Source organism: Periophthalmus magnuspinnatus, chromosome 14 (assembly GCF_009829125.3).
Source record: "Periophthalmus magnuspinnatus isolate fPerMag1 chromosome 14, fPerMag1.2.pri, whole genome shotgun sequence".
Taxonomy (NCBI): domain Eukaryota; kingdom Metazoa; phylum Chordata; class Actinopteri; order Gobiiformes; family Gobiidae; genus Periophthalmus; species Periophthalmus magnuspinnatus.
The window spans coordinates 27,470,898-27,490,510 of NC_047139.1; the positions used below are offsets into that span (position 1 = coordinate 27,470,898).

At 39.6% G+C, this 19,613-nt stretch overlaps 4 protein-coding genes and 1 long non-coding RNA gene across 16 annotated transcripts in view; 3 read left to right on the forward strand and 2 right to left on the reverse strand.

The window, feature by feature from the left end:
* mtmr2 (myotubularin related protein 2) overlaps window positions 1-2,159 on the forward strand; it is a 91,712-nt gene extending 89,553 nt beyond the window's left edge. For 2 of the 3 annotated variants that reach the window (XM_055226771.1, XM_055226772.1), the window contains 6 exons: window positions 105-290; window positions 353-559; window positions 641-733; window positions 807-920; window positions 990-1,166; window positions 1,227-1,473. In XM_055226771.1, coding sequence (XP_055082746.1) covers window positions 105-290; window positions 353-559; window positions 641-733; window positions 807-920; window positions 990-1,166; window positions 1,227-1,388 — 939 coding nt within the window. In that variant the 3' untranslated portion in view covers window positions 1,389-1,473. Of the gene's footprint in view, window positions 1-104; window positions 291-352; window positions 560-640; window positions 734-806; window positions 921-989; window positions 1,167-1,226 lie in introns of all 3 variants that reach the window. The other variant, XM_033978861.2, reaches the window with a different exon arrangement.
* A 214-nt stretch (window positions 2,160-2,373) lies between these two features.
* Window positions 2,374-6,222, forward strand: fam76b (family with sequence similarity 76 member B). 2 transcript variants are annotated; one of them, XM_033978862.2, is made up of 10 exons: window positions 2,374-2,901; window positions 3,315-3,379; window positions 3,458-3,512; window positions 3,616-3,771; window positions 3,853-4,043; window positions 4,138-4,188; window positions 4,624-4,701; window positions 4,780-4,915; window positions 4,999-5,100; window positions 5,176-6,222. In XM_033978862.2, the coding sequence occupies exons 1-10, from the start codon at window positions 2,815-2,817 to the stop codon at window positions 5,263-5,265; spliced, it is 1,011 nt and encodes a 336-aa protein (XP_033834753.1). In that variant the 5' UTR covers window positions 2,374-2,814; the 3' UTR covers window positions 5,266-6,222. The 2 variants fall into 2 exon arrangements, with proteins under 2 accessions (XP_033834753.1, XP_055082965.1); XM_055226990.1 differs by having other exon boundaries at window positions 2,387-2,901; window positions 4,783-4,915.
* Window positions 5,188-17,402, forward strand: taf1 (TAF1 RNA polymerase II, TATA box binding protein (TBP)-associated factor). 9 transcript variants are annotated; one of them, XM_055226984.1, is made up of 41 exons: window positions 5,188-5,271; window positions 6,944-7,058; window positions 7,129-7,252; window positions 7,331-7,447; window positions 7,540-7,659; window positions 7,767-8,008; window positions 8,080-8,295; window positions 8,500-8,739; window positions 8,819-9,050; window positions 9,110-9,217; window positions 9,294-9,461; window positions 9,543-9,670; window positions 9,757-9,864; window positions 9,946-10,119; window positions 10,196-10,369; window positions 10,456-10,560; window positions 10,630-10,830; window positions 10,906-11,047; window positions 11,377-11,507; window positions 11,592-11,672; window positions 11,778-11,927; window positions 11,997-12,116; window positions 12,195-12,370; window positions 12,453-12,685; window positions 12,779-12,986; window positions 13,056-13,227; window positions 13,384-13,595; window positions 13,669-13,777; window positions 13,851-13,949; window positions 14,013-14,190; window positions 14,281-14,348; window positions 14,429-14,551; window positions 14,678-14,770; window positions 14,850-14,934; window positions 15,017-15,084; window positions 15,168-15,284; window positions 15,507-15,614; window positions 15,920-16,012; window positions 16,144-16,363; window positions 16,706-16,877; window positions 16,951-17,321. In XM_055226984.1, exons 2-41 carry the CDS (start codon window positions 6,945-6,947, stop codon window positions 17,168-17,170), a joined length of 5,949 nt encoding a protein of 1,982 aa, XP_055082959.1. In that variant the 5' UTR covers window positions 5,188-5,271; window position 6,944; the 3' UTR covers window positions 17,171-17,321. The 9 variants fall into 9 exon arrangements, with proteins under 9 accessions (XP_055082959.1, XP_055082961.1, XP_055082962.1 ...); XM_055226986.1 differs by having other exon boundaries at window positions 13,056-13,221; XM_055226987.1 differs by having other exon boundaries at window positions 8,819-9,038.
* A 446-nt stretch (window positions 17,403-17,848) lies between these two features.
* Window positions 17,849-18,788, reverse strand: LOC117380982 (SLAIN motif-containing protein-like). The gene is made up of 4 exons (XM_055226897.1): window positions 18,716-18,788; window positions 18,402-18,635; window positions 18,204-18,326; window positions 17,849-18,069 (listed from the first exon to the last, which is right to left on the reverse strand). Exons 1-4 carry the CDS (start codon window positions 18,786-18,788, stop codon window positions 17,849-17,851), a joined length of 651 nt encoding a protein of 216 aa, XP_055082872.1.
* A 125-nt stretch (window positions 18,789-18,913) lies between these two features.
* LOC129456823 (uncharacterized) lies at window positions 18,914-19,386 on the reverse strand. Its single transcript, XR_008648956.1, has 3 exons — window positions 19,299-19,386; window positions 19,090-19,226; window positions 18,914-18,999 (listed from the first exon to the last, which is right to left on the reverse strand). It is a non-coding gene; the product is annotated as an uncharacterized LOC129456823 (long non-coding RNA).
* Window positions 19,387-19,613: the final 227 nt, after the last annotated feature.

Sequence of the window (19,613 nt, forward strand, 5' to 3'; positions counted from 1 at the left end):
TAACTGGCAAAATTGTTAGATCTTATTGATTTGCCATTTCAATATATTGAATGAAACACCAGTCACTTGAGATTTATCTAATTGCCAGTATTTCCCTCCTTCAGATGAAAGGTGGAGGATATGAAAGTGAGGACGCTTACCAGAACGCTGAACTTGTCTTTTTAGACATTCACAATATTCACGTTATGAGAGAGTCCCTTCGCAAACTTAAGGATGTTGTTTATCCGAACATTGAGGACTCCCACTGGCTTTCCAATCTGGAGTCTACTCACTGGCTTGAACACATCAAGGTAATTCATAACCCACAGAGCTATATCTTATATTTCCAACTTATTCTTATGTCTATCTTTAGCTGATAATGGCTGGAGCATTGCGAATAGCTGACAAAGTTGAATCTGGAAAAACATCAGTAGTGGTTCACTGTAGCGATGGCTGGGACCGTACAGGTCAGCTCACATCTTTGGCCATGCTGATGCTCGATGGCTATTATCGCACTATCCGTGGATTTGAGGTGCTGCTTGAAAAAGAGTGGCTTAGCTTTGGTCATCGTTTCCAGACGGTAAATTGCAGTACATTTTTGGAAAATCTAATTTTATCATTTCATCCAGTTCACATATTGCTGTTGATAATTTCCCTTTAGCGCGTTGGTCATGGAGATAAAAACCATACTGATGCTGACCGCTCACCTGTTTTTATCCAGTTTATTGACTGTGTTTGGCAGCTCACTCGACAAGTAAGCTTATTTAAATTGAATACCATATTAAGAATGATCTGTATACAATTATATGTTTGTTTGTTTGTTTTAGTTTCCTGCAGCTTTTGAGTATAATGAATATTTCCTGGTGACTATCTTGGATCATCTGTATAGCTGTCTTTTTGGTACATTTTTGTGCAACAGTGAACAACAGAGAATGAAGGAAGTGGGTTTTGGATTATTATTTTTTATTCAAATTTAACAGATGAAGTAATTTTTTACTTTTATCTGACAGGAGATTCCTAAGAGAACTGTGTCCTTGTGGTCATATGTAAACAGCCAACTGGATGATTTCACTAATCCACTGTATGTGAATTACTCCAATCACGTGTTATTCCCTGTTGTCAGCCTGCGCCACCTAGAGCTTTGGGTTGGTTACTACATCCGCTGGAATCCTCGGATGAGACCTCAGGTATGTCTGGGCAAATATTAACTGTGCTCTAAAGAAATCAAACCTTAATTTTCTTCCCAGGAACCGGTCCATCAGCGTTACAAGGAGTTGTTGGCAAAGCGTGCTGAACTTCAGAGGCGGGTGGAGGAGCTTCAACGTGAAGTGACCAATCGCTCTGGTTCGTCCTCCGAACGAGCAGGGTCTCCCACACGCTCCATCACACCTGTGCAGACTTTTGTTTGACAGCACTGGACCCTCTGGACTGGGTTCAGTTCTAAATGTAGAAGGTGCTGCAATAAGAGAAATTATTCCACATCTGGCACTGCATTAGTGAAAAACTAAGGATGTACCTTACAGGATTGAGCTTACAACAGGACTAAACATGTCTCAGAGTCATATTGCACACAGTGATACAACTGCATTAAACTCAACCAAGGTTTTAACCAGTGTTAGTTTTTGAGGAATTATTATAGATTAAATTGTATAGAAGTAGATTCCTTGTTGCATTCCTCTAAATTCCTAATTGATGCTATTTATAAGTCAAAGCGAATGAGTCTGCTCATTTCCACAGCAGCTTACAGTAACATATGTTTTAGATTAAGGGCAGTGATATAGGCATTGTGCAAGATTTAATGGATGTCATAAGCTTTAGTTGAGTGACCAAATACAGTGTCCCAGGTAGTACATACAGTTGTGTTTTTTGTAGGGGCCATTTCATAGTGATGCTAGTTGCCCTCTCGTTTATAACATTCAAACCACATCTTCAAAGAATATAAGTTATATCTTTTGTTTTTCTGTATTCTTAAACTATGCAATAGAGCAGGTGTCTTAAATAGTTATTAGTAAATAGTCTATTGAATGTAGATTAGCAGTGCCTTAAAGGTTAAATTAAATAAACCTCTGAAACTTCCTATTGACTGATTTTATGTCAAATGTAACGGTAACCCAAAGACATGCAAAAGCAAATGTGTGTGGAACCATATGTTTATTAAAGTTTAAAATGAATAGGTTTAAGTTTGAGTTGTGTTATGAATTGGCTGCTGAACACCACTATTTTTAATGTGCGTTGTATTGTGCGATACTTTGTTGCATCTCAAGTGCAGGGATGGATCTCTGTATAAGTATCCAGTTCTTCATTAACAATTTTGTTTACAAACATTACTCTGAAAATCACGTCTTTGATTGGCTTGCTAGATTTAAAACTGAAAATCCCGCGTAGATGTGCAGTATCGCGATGAAGTTTGTTCTAATGGAGAGCGTCGCGAACTTCCGGTTACATGACGACGCCGATACAAAAAGAAGGAAAACAGGAAAATACCATTCTTGGCGAGAATAGTTAAAACTAAACTCTAATTTGAGCTACTTGTATCGTTTATGATCGAGTGACAGTAAATATGCCGTACATGTGTAGTTGGTTCTGTCGTACAGCGTAAAATGCCGTAGAGGTCATAGATATTTGGAGTTTATTGTTCTTCCGCTGCTTAGCTATTTATGTCCAGCTCTCGACCGCTTAGCCAACAGAGCTAACGCAGCTAATGTTAGCATCGGATGCCACCACTGTTTTAGTTCTTGAATAAGCAAAGACGGGGAAAGAAAACAGCGTTGTTGATCTGTTGAGTTTTCCGCTGGACGCTAGGCCATTTTAGCTCCGTGACATCAGTTTGAGAGGATGGCTACGTCGGCGCTGTACGCCTGTACGAAGTGTAACCAGCGGTACCCCTTTGAGGAGCTGTCTCAAGGCCAGCAGCTGTGCAAGGTTTGGGACTGTGATGCATTCAGTGTCTTGAGCTTTTTGATTATAAGAGTACAAATGTGTGCCGCGCCAATGTCGATTTCGCTGATCTCTCATATCCGTGGTTTGGGTGGGTTAGTCTTGCTGCTATTATGTAACACTAATAGTTCGATAGTGTGCAAATTACCTCTAATACTCAATAGAGTATCATTTGCTGCAGTATCTTAATCGAGCTTAATAAACATCTTTACTCACTTACAAATGGTTCAACCAATACTCTTTGGTCTTTTCAACTTGCTGAAGATGGGGCTAGAAGATGGTTAACTTATAGCCTATTGCCTTGTATTTTTTAATTTTTTATTTCTGTTTATTGTTTTTGATGGGCTTTATTATATTTATTTTTTCGTCTGATAAAACAAGTATTTTTGTTTTCACAGGAGTGCCGCATTGCACATCCAATTGTCAAATGCACATACTGCAGATCAGAGTTTCAACAAGAAAGGTAAGAATGAACGTGTGTAGTTAGTTTATGTTTTTCTTTCATGCTTGCTGCTTAAACCCTTTCTTTTATTCTTTTCAGCAAAACAAACACCATTTGTAAGAAGTGTGCACAGAATGTCAAACAGTTTGGGACGGTAAGGATTTGGCTTTTTATAAAGACTAATTCATATTTGTTCTACTATTTTTTTTTTTCTGTAATGTCTGTAGTTTTCCTTACTTATTATTTTCTCTTTCTAGCCCAAACCCTGCCAGTACTGTAATATTATTGCGGCCTTTATTGGAACCAAGTGTCAGCGATGTACAAACTCAGAGAAGAAATATGGACCTCCTCAAACCTGTGAGCAGTGCAAACAACAGTGTGCTTTTGATCGTAAAGAGGAAGGCAGAAGAAAGGTGCTCACTTTGCAGCCTTACTTGATTCAACTCTAAATGTAATGCGTAAGGGAATTAACTTGTGGCTCTTATGTATTAAAGGTGGATGGTAAGCTGCTCTGCTGGCTGTGTACTCTGTCATACCGACGTGTCCTGCAGAAGACAAAGGAGCAAAGGAAAGGTTTTGGCTCATCAAATTCTTCCTCCCTCAATGAGAAAGACCACCACTCCAGATCACATCACCATCATCATCATCACCATCACCAACACAGACACAGCAGCTCCCACCACAAGTGTGTATATTATTGTCTTTGTTTTTTTAGTTTCTAACCCACCAAGCCTTTATTACATTGTATAGCTCCTTAACAGTGCACTTTTCCTATTTAGACTGAGTGGGAGCTTGAGTCCTGAACAGGAGCAGGGACTGTGGAAGCAGAGGTAAAATTTTCTTTTCTCACTACAGTTTTTAAAGTTCTGTTTTGTTTTTTTATTAAATCGCTGAAAGGATTGTTCATTCATTCTTAATAACAAGTTAACACTAAGTTTACAGACAGATCATGTTCTAGTTTTTCTGTAGTGTCTCAAGTGTCACAACAATAAAGGTATTTTGATATTGTTAGTACTTTCGATGAAGCAACTTCATTCAACAGAAAGTGGTGTACTGCAGCTACTATTTTGCTGTAAAGTATATGTGCATATTGACTAAGAAATGGCTGACTGGTTTGATAAGAGCCAAACTCTCTAGGACCTGCTCAAATAACATTTCATTTCATTGTTTCATTTTGTTTGATGATTGAAAAAAACCCACTAACAATTACTGTGTTGGACTTGGCTTTGAACCTTGTGTTTCTAGATGTATTTTTTTCTTTACAGCCATAAATCATCTTCAATCCAAAAAGAGACTCCAAAGAAGAAACCAAAGCTTGAGTTGAAGCCATCTAATGGAGACAGGTAAGTCATTTTTCTGGATGTGCCATTTAGTTGTATTCTCTTTTCATATTTCACACTTTTAAAATATATCTTCAATAGCAGTTCAATCACTCAGTCCATGGATTCTGGTGGAACAGACAACTTCATCCTCATTAGCCAGCTCAAAGAGGAAGTGATGTCACTGAAAAGACTTCTACAGCAAAGGGATCAAACTATTCTGGAAAAAGACAGAAAGGCAAGGGATTTTTGACGGCTGCCTTTGTCACCAATCCAAGCAGATTTAACCATAACAATTGTCTCAAAATCTTCTCCTTAAAGCTGACTGAGCTCAAGGCAGATTTTCAGTATCAGGAGTCCAACATGAGAGTCAAGATGAACCAAATGGAGAAATCACATAAAGAGGCAATGGAACAACAACAGGTAATTCAGCATCTAACACAGACCATTGTATGTTGTAGTTAAGATTTATTAAATGTAAAGTTTCTGTTTCTGTAGGCCAAAAACAGAGAGCTCATGAAGCAGGTAGCGGCCCTTTCGAAAGGAAAGAAGTTTGACAGAACAGGAAGTTCACTTCTGCTGCCCTAACACCTGGTGAGCGGTGGTTAACAGAGATTGCTTTAACAATGGTAGTCCTTTGTTTCCACATTGCTCCCACTTTTATGTTTTCATTTGGTAAAACCATGTTGTACATGGTTAATCAATTGCTGAAAAAAGATCAAATGTCAACTTATTTTAGATATTGTATGGTGAGTTTCCCACTGGATTGCGGAATGCGACTTTTGGAGGAGGGGAGGATTGAGCCCTCATTTTTAACACTGCCGGATACCCGGGCCAAAAATGCATGATGTGCATATGTGGATGGTATTCTGACGACTCCCATGTATCCACTTAATTTTTATGGATGTCAAGCTGACTTATTTATTCATGTATTTCTTAGCTTTTTTTATTTCCCAATAAGAGAATATCCCACATTTTGGGAAATGGTCATTTAGTTATATTTTTTTAAACATGATTGTGAAAGACAAGTTTTTAACTGAGGGTATGTGCAAATTAGGTTGCTCAGTGAGCTGCTGCTCTACTGTAGAAAACACTCAACACAAACCAATGGACATTTACAATAGCTGTCAGAAAGAACATCTCTGGCTGCCCCTTCTCACTGTGTGACAGCTGTAGTGCATTGCTGTTTCTCTTTAGTGGAACGATGGTCATATTGCATGATTTTACTTACTGCCAGATACAGGTTGGCATTGTGGTCAAGCCTTTTACTTGTTTCCCTTTTTTATTTAGTTTTTTTTTCTAAAAATGTAAGCATATTAATGGGGTCAGCCATTGTGTTAACCTATTACTTGTAATTGTTTTAGTGATTTATTGTGTATGGTATGGCCAGTTGAAATTAACATGTCTGTAGATAATGCCTTTTAAAGAAGCAAACCTTTCACCCTACATAATTGGGCTGGTTTCATACTGTGGCGTCCAGGATCACTTTTGTACTCTTTTCCAAAACTATTGTTTTACAAACTAATAAAAAACAAACTGGCTTAAGTTTTTTTGCCCTTCATCTTACTTTGAAACTACACTTGACATAATTCAGCACAAGGCTTATGAAATGTGGTATTAAACATTCACTAAATGTTAATATTTCATCCAAGTCTCTTCGTGTCTTGTAATTAATAATCGCTTATTTACATGACGTACTTCACGCAAACGCAATCATTTTATTTTATACACTTTTCAACTTGTCTCTAGCTTACGTTTACATATCCGGGTCATATGTGACTTCCGGTAGCCACTGAAGCTACATCCTGCAAAATAAAAACACTTAGCATCGGTTGCGGGAAGGAGAGGGAAATTGCAGGCAAGTTTATGCGTATATGTTTGGATCAGCACACGAGCTATGTGCACCAATAACGTATTTTCAAGCTTTTATGTCTGGCAGCTTTTTCGCATTTTCCACGCGCTTCGTTCATTGACTAATCTAAACGTTTCGTAGCTAGCAGTATGTAGCATTTATGTAGCAAGAGTTTCTGCAATTTCCCCACATTATTCAAAACGTGTTTGCGTAAGAGTGCTTATAAATGTGTTTTATGTTTCGTTAGTAAATTTTCCATACATTTTTGGCATAGTAAAGCTGCATTGCATGGTAGAACTGCTAGCATTGTTTCTTTGTTGACAATTGCTTTAACTAGTAAGATTTGAATGAAAGTTGTGTTACACGTTTAGCTTATCTCATTTTCTCAATCTAATTCAATTACTTTTTCTGCAGGATGTCAGATTCTGATAGTGATGAAGACCAGGACCGTCCATTTTCGATCACAGGCTTCCTTTTTGGAAATATAAATGAAGATGGACAGCTGGAGGGCGACAGTGTTTTGGACAACGTAAGTTTAAATGTTGTTCTGCTATTAAAATGTTCCTGGTTGTTTTGTCTATATTGTGGTTTACTTGCAGGAATCCAAGAAACATCTGGCTGGTTTGGGCAATCTTGGACTTGGATCACTCATTACAGAAATAACCGCTAATGAGGAAGACAGCCCAGAGGAAACTAAAGACTCTAGCGTTGTTGATGCAGAAGGTAAGCCTAAAATAAAATCCTCCTATTAAATAAAGTTAGACATCCAATGATCATTTCCAATACATTAAAATCTTTTAGGTTGGGTAAAAAGCACTGAAGATGCGGTTGATTACTCGGACATCAGTGAAGTTGCAGAGGATGAAACGAAAAAGTATCGTCAGGCAATGAGCTCATTGCAACCAGGGAAGAAGCCTGGTAATTATTTAGGGATAATAACTGTCATACACACTTGCAACACATGTTGAACTGTAATGGTTCTAAACTACAATGTACCTTTGTGTTTAAAGATGATGAAGATGACTATGATGCAGACTGTGAGGATATTGACTCCAAGCTTATGCCACCCCCTCCTCCACCAAGTCTTCCCACATCTGTAAAAAAAGATGAACCTGCTCAGAGTTCAAGTGGTGTGTAATAGACTGCTTATTTTAATTGTACAGCCAGAAGAGTAGCATGTTATTTGCATATTGATTGCAAATGATTTATTTAATAAAATAAAATTATATTTTAACAGTGGCAGAGGAGGGTGATGGTATTATACTACCTTCAATTATTGCACCATCTACTTCTGGAGACAAGGTTGATTTCAGTAGTTCTTCAGATTCAGAGTCTGAAACCGATCGTCCTTCACAAAAGTCTGGTTCAGGAGGGGCTCCAGACCGACTCAACCTCCCACTGGCTGGAATCATGCAGAAAGATGCAGCCAAAGCCTTGCCTAGTGTCACAGAGTTATTCCCAGAGTTTAGACCTGGAAAGGTAAAGCTCCTGACTTTGATGTTTTATTACATACATTTCACACTGTAATAATGTTTTGAATATCATGCCAGGTTCTCAGATTCTTAAGATTGTTTGGTCCCGGAAAAAACATGCCATCTGTTTGGAGAAGTGCCAGAAGGAAGAAGAAGCGAAAGCACAGAGACCATCAGCCCGGGACCCCGCCACCTGAAGGAGAAAGCTCAGAACAAGGCCAAGAGAAGAAGTCTGGATGGGTCTATGAGTATGCACCACCTCCTCCTCCAGAGCAGTGCCTCTCTGATGATGAAGTAAGTCTTTTTAAGGTAGAGCAGTAAAATATGTTTGCTGCTACATTTTTATATAACAATAATTACATAGCAAATAAATTACAGTTACCCTTAATTACAGCATTATACAATTACACAATTATGAATTGCATTTTAGATGGATTTGCTATGGCACTACAATTAAGTTTAATATTGTTATCAAACAGTGCACCTTTTCCTTTTCAGATTACCATGATGGCTCCAGTAGAATCAAAATTTTCACAGGCCTGTGGCGACGGAGACAAGGAGACCGAGTCTCGACCAAAAGTAGCGGAATGGAGATATGGTCCAGCTCAGCTTTGGTACGATATGCTTGGCGTTCCTGAAGATGGGAGTAACTTCAATTATGGTTTCAAACTAAAGGAAAAAACAGACAAGCAGGAAAACGAAGACGTGCCTCAGGATGTACCAGACACAGCAATGGTGGTATGTAAACTCAATGTGTTAAGTAATAAATGAGTATTTTTACTTTGGTCTAAATGTTTTCCTTTTTTGCTTATTGTAGTCTGAAGAACAGGAAGAATGTGAAGAGGGGAGTGACAAAGAGAAGAGAGCCCTTGAGAATGAGTTGTTTTTGATGGTCACTCAGTTGCAATGGGAGGATGACATTATTTGGAATGGAGAGGATGTGAAACACAAGGGGACAAAGACCCAAAGAGCCAGTCTGGCAGGATGGCTACCCTCCAGCATGACCCGCAATGCAAATGCTTACAATGCACAACAGGGTGAGCACAAGTGTACATAAATTTTATTTATTTTATCTTACAGTATTTAATTATATTTTTAAACTCCACAGGTCTTTCAAGAAGTAATTCACAACTTGCCCCACCTCCATTACCTCCTGCACCAAAAACATCAATGATCTCTAGCTCTAAGCGGGACAAAAATAGTCAGGATAATCAAAGTATGAATTTCATTTTTTCTTCATTTATTTGCATCTTATATTTAATCCTTCTAACTTTTCTGTCATTGCTCAATAGCGTCTCATGAAGATGACAATCCGTGGTATTCAATTTTCCCCATTGACAATGAGGAGCTGGTGTATGGACGCTGGGAAGACAATATTATCTGGGATGATCAGGAAATGGATTACTACCTCTCTCCACCTGTCCTTACGCTTGATCCAAATGATGAGAACATTATTTTAGGTATAGTCATACCTGACAGCAAGTAGAAGTTTTCCAAAATATCTATACATGCTGTTTAATTTAATCTATTGTATCCTATAGAAATTCCTGATGAAAAGGAGGAAATCACATCCCACTCACCTTCAAAAGAAAACAAAAAAGAAACTGCACTCAAGAAAAGTCGAATCCTGCTGGGCAAGACTGGAGTAATAAAAGATGAACCTCAGCAGGTAAGGTTAAAGTCCTGGTAGAAATACATTTCTCTAATCCTGAACGTTCTATTGAAAAATCTTGACAAACTATTACATTTATTCAGAACATGTCCCAGCCCGAGATAAAGGACCCATGGAACCTCTCCAATGATGAGTTTTATTATCCCAAACAGCAAGGCCTGCGGGGCACCTTTGGAGGAAACATTATCCAGGTGAGTAATTTGGTAAATCATTTTTGTTCCCGTCTGGTTTTATATACCGCTAACTGTGTATAAAATTACAATTTTGAACAGCACTCTATCCCTGCCTTGGAGTTGAGGCAGCCCTTCTTCCCTACACACATGGGACCTATGAAACTACGTCAATTCCATCGGCCGGCTTTGAAAAAGTACTCTTTTGGTGCTTTGGCTCAACCAGGGCCACATCCAGTTCAGCCTCTGCTTAAACATATCAAGAAAAAGGCTAAGGTCTATATCTACACATTTTAGTTTGTTGAGCTGATTTTGGTGGTTATTTATAAACAATGTGTTTTATTTTGCACAGATGAGAGAACAAGAGCGACAGGCATCTGGAGGTGGTGATATGTTTTTCATGCGAACTCCTCAAGACCTTACAGGCAAAGATGGAGATCTGATTTTGGCAGAGTACAGTGAAGAATACGCACCATTGATTATGCAAGTGGGCATGGCCACCAAGATAAAGAACTACTACAAACGCGTGCGTCTCAGTTTATCTAATCTACATGTGCTGTTTATTCTATTTTAAAATATCATCTTTTTTGAAAATACTATTATTTACTTCAGAAACCTGGTAAGGACCCAGGAGCACCAGACTGTAAATATGGAGAAACTGTGTACTGTCACACATCACCCTTCCTTGGATCTCTGCATCCTGGACAGCTGCTGCAGGTTGGTTTATTCAGGAGTTAGTCACAAGAACATTATATTGATATTAATGGCTATAATATATATTTTTAGGCATTTGAGAACAATCTTTTCCGTGCACCAATTTACCTCCACAAAATGCCAGAGACAGATTTTCTGGTTTTACGAACACGTCATGGATACTACATCAGAGAGCTGGTGGATATCTTTGTAGTTGGTCAGGAGTGTCCACTGTCTGAGGTCCCTGGACCCAACTCCAAAAGAGCCAATACCCACATCAGGGACTTCCTACAGGTGAGGGTTTGCAGTCAGCAGTGAATGAACTCCTGTGTTCACCTTCACCTTCTTTAATATTGCTGTGGTGTGTAGGTGTTTATTTACAGGTTGTTCTGGAAGAGCAAGGACCGGCCCAGGAGAATCCGGATGGAGGACATCAAAAAAGCTTTTCCTTCACATTCTGAGAGCAGCATTAGAAAACGTCTTAAACTTTGTGCTGACTTTAAACGCACAGGTACAGTTAGCTCCAATATCCTTTCATGGCACCATTAGCCCCTGTATTGTGTATAGTCATCAGGGACATGTTGAGGTTATGTCGAGGTTATGTGTTGTTGAGAGCTGTATGAGATCTGCAGTGTGTGTGCTCCCAGAATTTACAGGCAGGAAAATGAGGTGGCAAAGAGGTTTTTACTTCTACCAATATGGAGCTTACGTTGAAGGTATGCTGCAGTAAGGACAGTTCAGTTCACAGGATAAACTGTTAAAAAAAATAATAAAGCTGTTATGTTTTAAGTTTTGGGTGGAATTTATGAAAAATCATCTAAATGATTCCTGTTGTGCTAGGAATGGACTCAAATTGGTGGGTACTGAAGCCTGACTTCAGATTACCCACTGAAGAGGAGATCCGAGCCATGGTGTCTCCTGAACAGTGCTGTGCGTACTACAGCATGCTGGTGGCTGAACAGAGACTGAAGGTAATCCAGATGCATTTCACTGACGTGGTATATTATACATAATACTGTGTCCAGTTCACTAACCATAATGTTCAATATATTTAGGATGCTGGTTATGGAGAGAAGTCATTCTTTGCTCCGGAGGAAGAGAATGAAGAGGACTTTCAAATGAAAATTGATGATGAGGTGTTAATGCAATACAGTTTGTTATATAATGTTTTAATCACCCTTAGAAGTGAGTAGACAGTGGAGTAATGGGTTAATCATTACAAAAAAATATCCTGCTTTTAGGTTCGGACAGCTCCATGGAATACCACAAGAGCATTCATTTCAGCCATGAAGGGAAAATGTCTTCTGGAGGTCACTGGTGTAGCTGATCCTACTGGCTGTGGAGAGGGTTTCTCTTACGTTAAGGTGCCCAACAAGCCCACTCAACAGAAGGTTTGTTTGGTGTTTGTTTGACATTTACTTAACTAGATTTAGTTTAATTATTTTAATCTTGTTTTGTAGGATGACAAAGAACCACAGCCTGTCAAAAAGACTGTGACTGGAACTGATGCCGATTTGAGGAGACTTTCTTTGAAAAACGCAAAGCAGCTTCTACGCAAGTTTGGGGTACCAGAGGAAGAAGTGAGGATTTTATTTATCAATTTGGTGCTTAAAAATGTAATGTGCTACATCCAAATAAGTTACATGTGTGTCTCTTAGATAAAGAAGCTTTCTCGGTGGGAGGTGATTGATGTAGTGAGGACCATGTCCACAGAGCAGGCTCGTTCAGGTGAAGGGCCTATGAGTAAGTTTGCCCGAGGTTCACGCTTCTCTGTGGCTGAGCATCAAGAGCGCTATAAGGAGGAGTGCCAGAGGATCTTTGACCTGCAGAACAAGTCAGAGACATCTGTGTTTTTATTTAGGGATTCTCATTTGATCTAATCTTAACTAGTCCTTGCATTTTCTAATTTGCTCCAGGGTGTTGGAGTCAACCGAGGTGCTGTCCACTGACACAGACAGCAGCTCTGCTGAGGACAGTGACTTTGAGGAGATGGGGAAGAATATTGAGAACATGCTGCAGAACAAAAAGACTAGCTCACAGCTTTCTCGGGAGCGTGAGGAGCAGGAGAGAAAGGAGCTCCAGAGGATGTTGATGGGAGAAGAGAGTGACAGAGACCACAAGGGCCGCAAAGACAGACGGAAAGGTTTATGTACGTTTAAATCTGTTGTATAGCTAGTATTTTTTTTTTCATCTCCGTCTCCATCTTAATATGGATCTATTGTTTGTTTTTTTTTCTTTTCAGCAAGTTCTTTGTCCACCAGCTCCCACAAAGACGATGACACTTGTTCTGTTACAAGTCTGAACTCGTCAGCTACAGGCCGCAGGCTCAAGATTTACCGCACATTCAGAGATGAGGATGGGAAAGAGTATGTTCGCTGTGAAACTGTGCGCAAAGCCTCTGTCATTGATGCTTACCTGAGGATCAGAACCACAAAGGATGATGACTTCATGTGAGAAGCTTTAACATAGCTGTTTTTCAAGGTACATTTGAACATTCTAATGATGATTATTTTTTGCAGCCGGAAGTTTGCCCTCTTTGACGAGCAGCACAGAGAGGAGATGAGGAAGGAGCGTCGTCGCATTCAGGAGCAGCTGCGCAGACTGAAACGAAACCAAGAGAAGGACAAGTTCAAGGGGCCTCCAGAGAAGAAGGCCAAAAAGGCCAAAGAGAGGCCAGACCTCAAGGTAAAAGTAAGCTTGCTGATTCAATACTATTTTTCCTCCCTGTCCCTGTTTTTCTGCTTGGTACCAAGAGCAAACTTGCATCTGCACCATCGCTTACACTGTTAAATAATTTTATAGGTAAATTGTTTTTCGTGTTCCTTAATTTTTATTTCTATTCCCTAGCTTAAGTGTGGTGCTTGTGGTGCTATTGGACACATGAGGACCAACAAGTTCTGCCCACTATACTATCAAACCAATGCACCACCTTCTAACCCCGTGGCAATGACTGAAGAACAAGAGGAGGAACTGGAAAAGACAGTTATTCACAATGATAATGAGGAGCTGATCAAAGTGGAGGGCACCAAAATTGTACTGGGCAAACAGCTCATTGAAAGGTATCAAAATCGTCCAATTATATTATATCACATTTATCTGACCATCATGACTGAAAATATTATCTTATTGCAGTGCTGATGAGGTGCGAAGAAAGTCTTTGGTGTTGAAGTTCCCCAAGCAACAGCTGCCTGCAAAGAAGAAGAGGCGTGTAGGCAGCGCTGTGCATTGTGACTACTTAAATGTAATTATTAACATATTTAAGCTTTGTTGCCACATCCAAATACCCGCTGTTTACATTTTTTATTCATTTATAGAAGCCACACAAGTCTATCCATCGCAGACGCACTGACCCCATGGTGACTTTGTCTTCAGTGCTGGAGAGCATCATAAATGACATGCGGGATCATCCAAATGTAAGACATAACATAATAACATATCTGTTTCATTTATTTCAGTCATGTGACTTATTCCTATAGACATATCCCTTCCACACACCTGTGAATGCCAAGGTTGTGAAGGACTACTACAAGATCATTAGTCGCCCAATGGATCTGCAAACTCTGAGAGAAAATGTACGAAAGCGCCTGTATCCATCAAGAGAGGAATTTAGAGAAGCTGTGGAGCTTATTGTCAAGAACAGTGCCACTTACAATGGTATAAATGTGACATCTTATTAGGAGGCATGTCTCAAATATTTGTACATGCTTTTTGTTTTTTTTTCATAATTGTATTATTCAATCGCAGGAGCAAAACATCCAATTACACAAGTGGCCCAGTCCATGTTAGACCTGTGTGATACAAAACTAAAGGAGGTTAGTATTACTGTACAAATGTTTATTATCTAGCAAATTAGTTTTTAAACATTTAATTATTTTTTTTTGTGTTTGTGTAGAAGGAAGACAGACTGGTGAGGCTGGAAAAAGCCATCAACCCTCTACTGGATGATGACGATCAAGTTGCTTTCTCTTTCATTTTGGACAACATTGTGACTCAGAAAATGATGGCAGTGCCTGATGTGAGTCTTTTTTTTCCCCCCAAGTTTTTTTGTTTTACTAATTTATTTCATGAAGGGCAAAAATTATTAAAACCTGAAGGGCATTTTACATTATGCTGATGACTGTATCCATTTTCTTCTGAGCAGTCATGGCCATTCCATCATCCTGTCAACAAGAAGTTTGTGCCAGACTATCACAAGGTCATTGCAAATCCCATGGACCTAGAGACTGTCCGGAAGGTGCCAGAGAATGCAAAGCTATTCATAGTTTTACCAACAGAAATAACTTGTCACTTACAGTATTTTGTGCCTCTTTCAGAACATTTCTAAACATAAATATCAGAACAGAGAGATCTTCCTCTTCGACATCAGCCTCATTCATACCAACAGCATTAAGTACAATGGTAAATTATTACTGTATATCTAGTCATTATTAAAGACATTTCTTAAAACATCTGATGAACATTTATTTATTATCTTTTATAGGTCCAGACAGCCCATACACCAAAACGGCTCTAGAGATAGTCAATGTTTGTAAACAGACCTTGGCAGATGTATGCAACTCTATATATGTGTATATGTCTATACATTTTTATTTATTATCATTTACTAGTAATAGTTATTGGTGTACCCACAGTATGATGAGCATCTGACCCAGCTGGAAAAGGACATTTCCACTGCAAAAGAGGCTGCTCTGGATGCAGCTGACCTGGAGAGCTTGGACCCAATGACTCCTGGGCCCTATACTCCTCAGGTAAACCTTAAGGCAAACCTCTTCTCCTAAGCCACTTCCTGTTGACACCTCACCAAGTCGTACCATTTCCTCTTTAATCCTGACTTACACTAACCCATCTGTTCCTTATCTGTAATCATCTGTAGCTGCTTGATTGTAGTGTCTCTTTCTCCTTTGTTCCTTTTGGTTCTGTTCCTTTACTTGTGTTTGGGGTGCTCTCCTGTCCCATTTGGCGCGGGCCAGCCTGTTGACCTGTTCGACAGTGGGGCTTCAGGAAGCATGGCGAGAGACACCAGCAGTCTTTTCTCTGAAGGCCCTCTAGTGGTTACTACAGAGAAGAGAGGGGGTCAGGTATGAGTGAGTTAAGCAATAAGGCTTGCAACCACACAGTCTCGCCATTAAATTATCCTGAATACATCCAGTTTGTTGAGATTCTTCTTAAATATTATAAGCTAAGATAATTTCGATCATCAACAAAAAGTGAAAGGGGTGAGTAAATATGGGTAAATATAAAAGGTTCTGAGTAAGATTTTAGACTATGGACAAATGGAAAAAATCTGTGCAGTGGATTTACTGTCAAAGTTTTGCAATGGGCAAATTAAGAAATGGAATAAAAATAAAAAGTAAGCTGTGTAAACGATTATCATTTTTTTTAGGGTCGTCACAGAAGACCCGGGGAAGAAGAGTCAGATGTGGACATTGAGGGCTTTGAAGAGGACGATGATGGAAAGCCTAAAACTCCTGCCCCTGTAAGACTATAATACATGTATCAATTTTGTTGTTATTTAATCACAACATAATACAAGGGAATTGAATGAAATAGGATATCCACATGAAACTTGATAATTACCTATGTTGCCTCTCTGTATTGTGTATCCAGGCAGAGGATGCAGAAGGAGACCTGGAGGATGACGACGACGAAGATGAGATGCTGCTGCCGCCTCGCAGACGAATGCATGATGAAGATGAAGAGGAGGATGATGAAGGGGAGGACAGCAGGTCGAATCGTCCCGCTCAGTCCAGTGTGCTGTACCAGGACTTGCTCATGTCTGATGGAGAGGATGACGCTAGTGAGGAGGAAGGAGACAACCCGTTCTCCTGTAAGTTTATACTTTTTATCTCAGTATTTTAATCCTCCAAACAAGATCCTGACTCAAGACCAGATTGGAGAGGGTCTCAAGTGTTGCAGTTTGGTCGGCTCACTGCTCCCGATAAGGGTCATAATATCTTAAAGGATAAAGTACCCTACAAGGATAATAAATCACTGTGATCTATATTGGGTCTGCATGTCTTAACAGGTCAAATAACCAAATCACCAAATAGAAGAAAGGGCACAAAATCCAAAACAAATACATTGTTTATGATGTGAAATTGAATTACTGTTATATAAGAATAACTGTTTTTACTGGATTTAATGTATTTTGTTAATTTAAACACTATAGCCATCCAGCTGTCAGAGAGTGGCAGTGACTCTGATAGAGAGGTGGATGTCAGACCGCAGCCGCCACGAAGGACCCAAGAGACTGCTCGCATGGGAATGGAGCAGGACGAGAGCATGATGTCATATGAAGGGGATGGACCAGATGAGCCTCATTTGGAAGACAGTAATGTCAGGTATGTGTGCTGCAAGCTCCAACACCATGCATGTTGTCTTTTGGGTCTCTTAATGTTTTGTCTTTGTCAAAAGTTATGGGAGCTATGAGGACCCAGAGAGCCGCAGCCAGATGCCCCCATCTAGCCTGGGTAACGGTGATGAGTATGGCATTAGTGAGGAGGAGGAGGATGAAGAAGATGAAGCTCGCAGAAGGGGGCCTGCTGTTCTTTCCCAAGTCCAGCTCAGTGAGGACGAGGAGAGCGAGGAGTTCCGGTCCATCGGAGGAGACAGTGACATGGACTCAGATAATTAGTGGACTAATCATGTAAAAAAAACACTTATTTCATTTAATGTAAATGTGATGTTTGTAAATACCGATGTGTAATGAACAAATTTACACATCACTCTTTTTATATCATACACTATTATGACCTTGGCAGTGTGTCCTTTTAAGTTTTGTACTGTTTTAATTTGTGTGATTTCACCCAAAATACATTCTTACAATGCATAGCTAAAACAAATAAACATGTTTGTTTCAATGATGCAGAACAGTTTGTTTTCTATGTGTACAAAAGTGGCAAACAGAGGGAAATCTAACAAATTCAATTAAATCGTTTCTTTGAATAAATGGCTAAAATGTGAAAATATAGTAATTTGAATAGGAGTATTACTTTTAATAGTGTGTAAAATACATTTCTCCAGAACGTCTACAAAACAACGGCTAGTTTGTTGGTTACTAACTGAAGTTTATACCTTTTTGGGTTTAACACAATTGTATTTGCCCCTGAGAAAACCACAAACTTGGCAATGCCTTGAGTCTTATGAAGCCGTCACTCATTTGTATTTTTGTATTTTTTGTCAAGTGCTTCCTGTTGCTGAAAATATGCACTTCCAAGAAGTCCAGCCTATAGGCCTACTTACCTGTCCACAATTGTGTTTCTAAACTGCTGTTATATCAAGTCACTAAAAGTGAATATCTATTCACTTGATTTCATCTTTGTAGTTGTCTTCCACTTCGGACCCAGGCTGCACCTCTTTTTTGAGAGGAGCAAAAACTCTCCGCAGAGGAAATGGATGGGTGTGGGATCCTGCATGGGCTGAGGGAGTGGGACCTCTGGCACCTTTTTATGGCTGTGGGCTGGACAGGCTCCATGTGGTGAGCTGAATGGGATGCAGACCTGTAACTTGAGTCTGTTCTTGCAGATGACGCACCTACAAGATGAGCAGTTTATTTATAAACAATTTATATTGACTACAATGGTCTGGCTTCAATGTGACATTAGGTATTCACATATTTAAGATAATTTAACTGTTATTACAGGACTATTCACTCCAAGGCAGCCTACCAGGTCTGACGTGAAGGATCTGGTCAAGATTGTAGTGGTCAATGTCTAAACTGCGACTGCTCCTCACTGCCTGCAGAGAGCGAAGACTGGTACGCATGGGTGATCTGGACCTACTGGATACACCTGAGACAACAGTTTGGTTTTACACCACTTAAACACACACACAAACATAGTCCTATTCTCATAATGAGTGAAGACCTTGATTCTGTGCACGCTTGAGCATCTTGTACTCATGAAGTCTGGTCACTTTTGGGCTAAGACAGTTCTTTTCATTATTCATTCTTGCTGATTGGTTCACTGGCACAGATGAAATAGAGAAGGGGGCCTCTGTCCTGTTTCTGTGGGTAAGGATGTTTGTGGTGTAAGAGCAGAGAGGAAGTGTCAGAGGTGACTTAGAACGTCTGAGTGTGTAGACATTCTCCTGTCGCAAACCTACAAAAAACACATGATAATAGGCAATGCATACTGTGTAATTGGCAGTGCATCAAAAGCCAAATACTAAGTTTACGCACTGGCTTCTTGTATACGGGCCACATCATAAACATCTGTAATGTTCTGCAGCTTGTAAGTTGAGTCAAGTGACATGTCATGGTCAATGTTGTCTGCATTGATAGAAAAAAAAAAATCTGTGCATCATTGTCTCATTTAATAACATTCTTATTTCAGAGCAAAAGATCAGAGGCATTACCAAAATAGTTGGAAGCAACTTCGCTAAATGAAGTCTGGTCCATTGTTAAATCAAGAGAGAAGGTGCCAGCTTGTTGTAGGCCTGGATGTCTAGACTCACTACTCAATTCTGTTGAAAGAAATCCGCCCTTCATCAATATAATGAGGTTTGAAAATGCAAGTCGTTAAATTAAAATGAAAAACAAATGTAATCACTTACTTAAATTAAGCCTGTTTATCAGCTTTAGACAGGCTGCCTCCATCTCAGGGCTGCGATTATCCAAAACGTGCCTGCACCATCTGAGAGCAGACTCATTTTTTTCCTCAAATGTAAACTCTTTTGATGAAACATACAACCTGCCAGTAGCACAAACATTACTAGAAAAGAACTTAGTATAATTGTAACTTATAATAGATTTTGTCAGTTACCAACTCTCTTCATCCTCCTCCTCCTCTCCCTGTACATCAATGAGATCCACTGAGTCCAAGGCTGAGAGTTCATTTCGACCAATCTCCCAAATGTCTTTCGAAAAATCATAGCTGTACATTGATTCATTCATTGTACAGGTGGGCACAAGTGAACTTGACTTAGACTTAAGAGTTTCTAGTCTGATTCTGGCGGCCATGGCATAAGAGCCACTGTAACTCTGTATCCAGTAGTTGCAGTAGGGATTCCCGTCAGTTCTCAGAGGCAAAACTTTAAAATCATTGACCAAAATGTTGTTTCCATTATTTGTGTCATGG

Coding starts and splice junctions, on each gene's coding strand:
- fam76b (XM_033978862.2), top strand. CDS start 2,815: ATGGCTACGTCGGCGCTGTACGCCTGTACGAAGTGTAACCAGCGGTAC. Junction 3,772..3,852: donor AAGAGGAAGGCAGAAGAAAG/GTGCTCACTTTG, acceptor TATGTATTAAAG/GTGGATGGTAAGCTGCTCTG. Junction 4,916..4,998: donor TTCTGGAAAAAGACAGAAAG/GCAAGGGATTTT, acceptor TTCTCCTTAAAG/CTGACTGAGCTCAAGGCAGA.
- taf1 (XM_055226984.1), top strand. CDS start 6,945: ATGTCAGATTCTGATAGTGATGAAGACCAGGACCGTCCATTTTCGATC. Junction 7,660..7,766: donor ACCTGCTCAGAGTTCAAGTG/GTGTGTAATAGA, acceptor ATATTTTAACAG/TGGCAGAGGAGGGTGATGGT. Junction 9,671..9,756: donor TAAAAGATGAACCTCAGCAG/GTAAGGTTAAAG, acceptor ACATTTATTCAG/AACATGTCCCAGCCCGAGAT.
- LOC117380982 (XM_055226897.1), bottom strand. CDS start 18,788: ATGTCACTTGACTCAACTTACAAGCTGCAGAACATTACAGATGTTTAT. Junction 18,636..18,715: donor GGCCCGTATACAAGAAGCCA/GTGCGTAAACTT, acceptor TGTTTTTTGTAG/GTTTGCGACAGGAGAATGTC. Junction 18,070..18,203: donor GATCCTTCACGTCAGACCTG/GTAGGCTGCCTT, acceptor CTCATCTTGTAG/GTGCGTCATCTGCAAGAACA.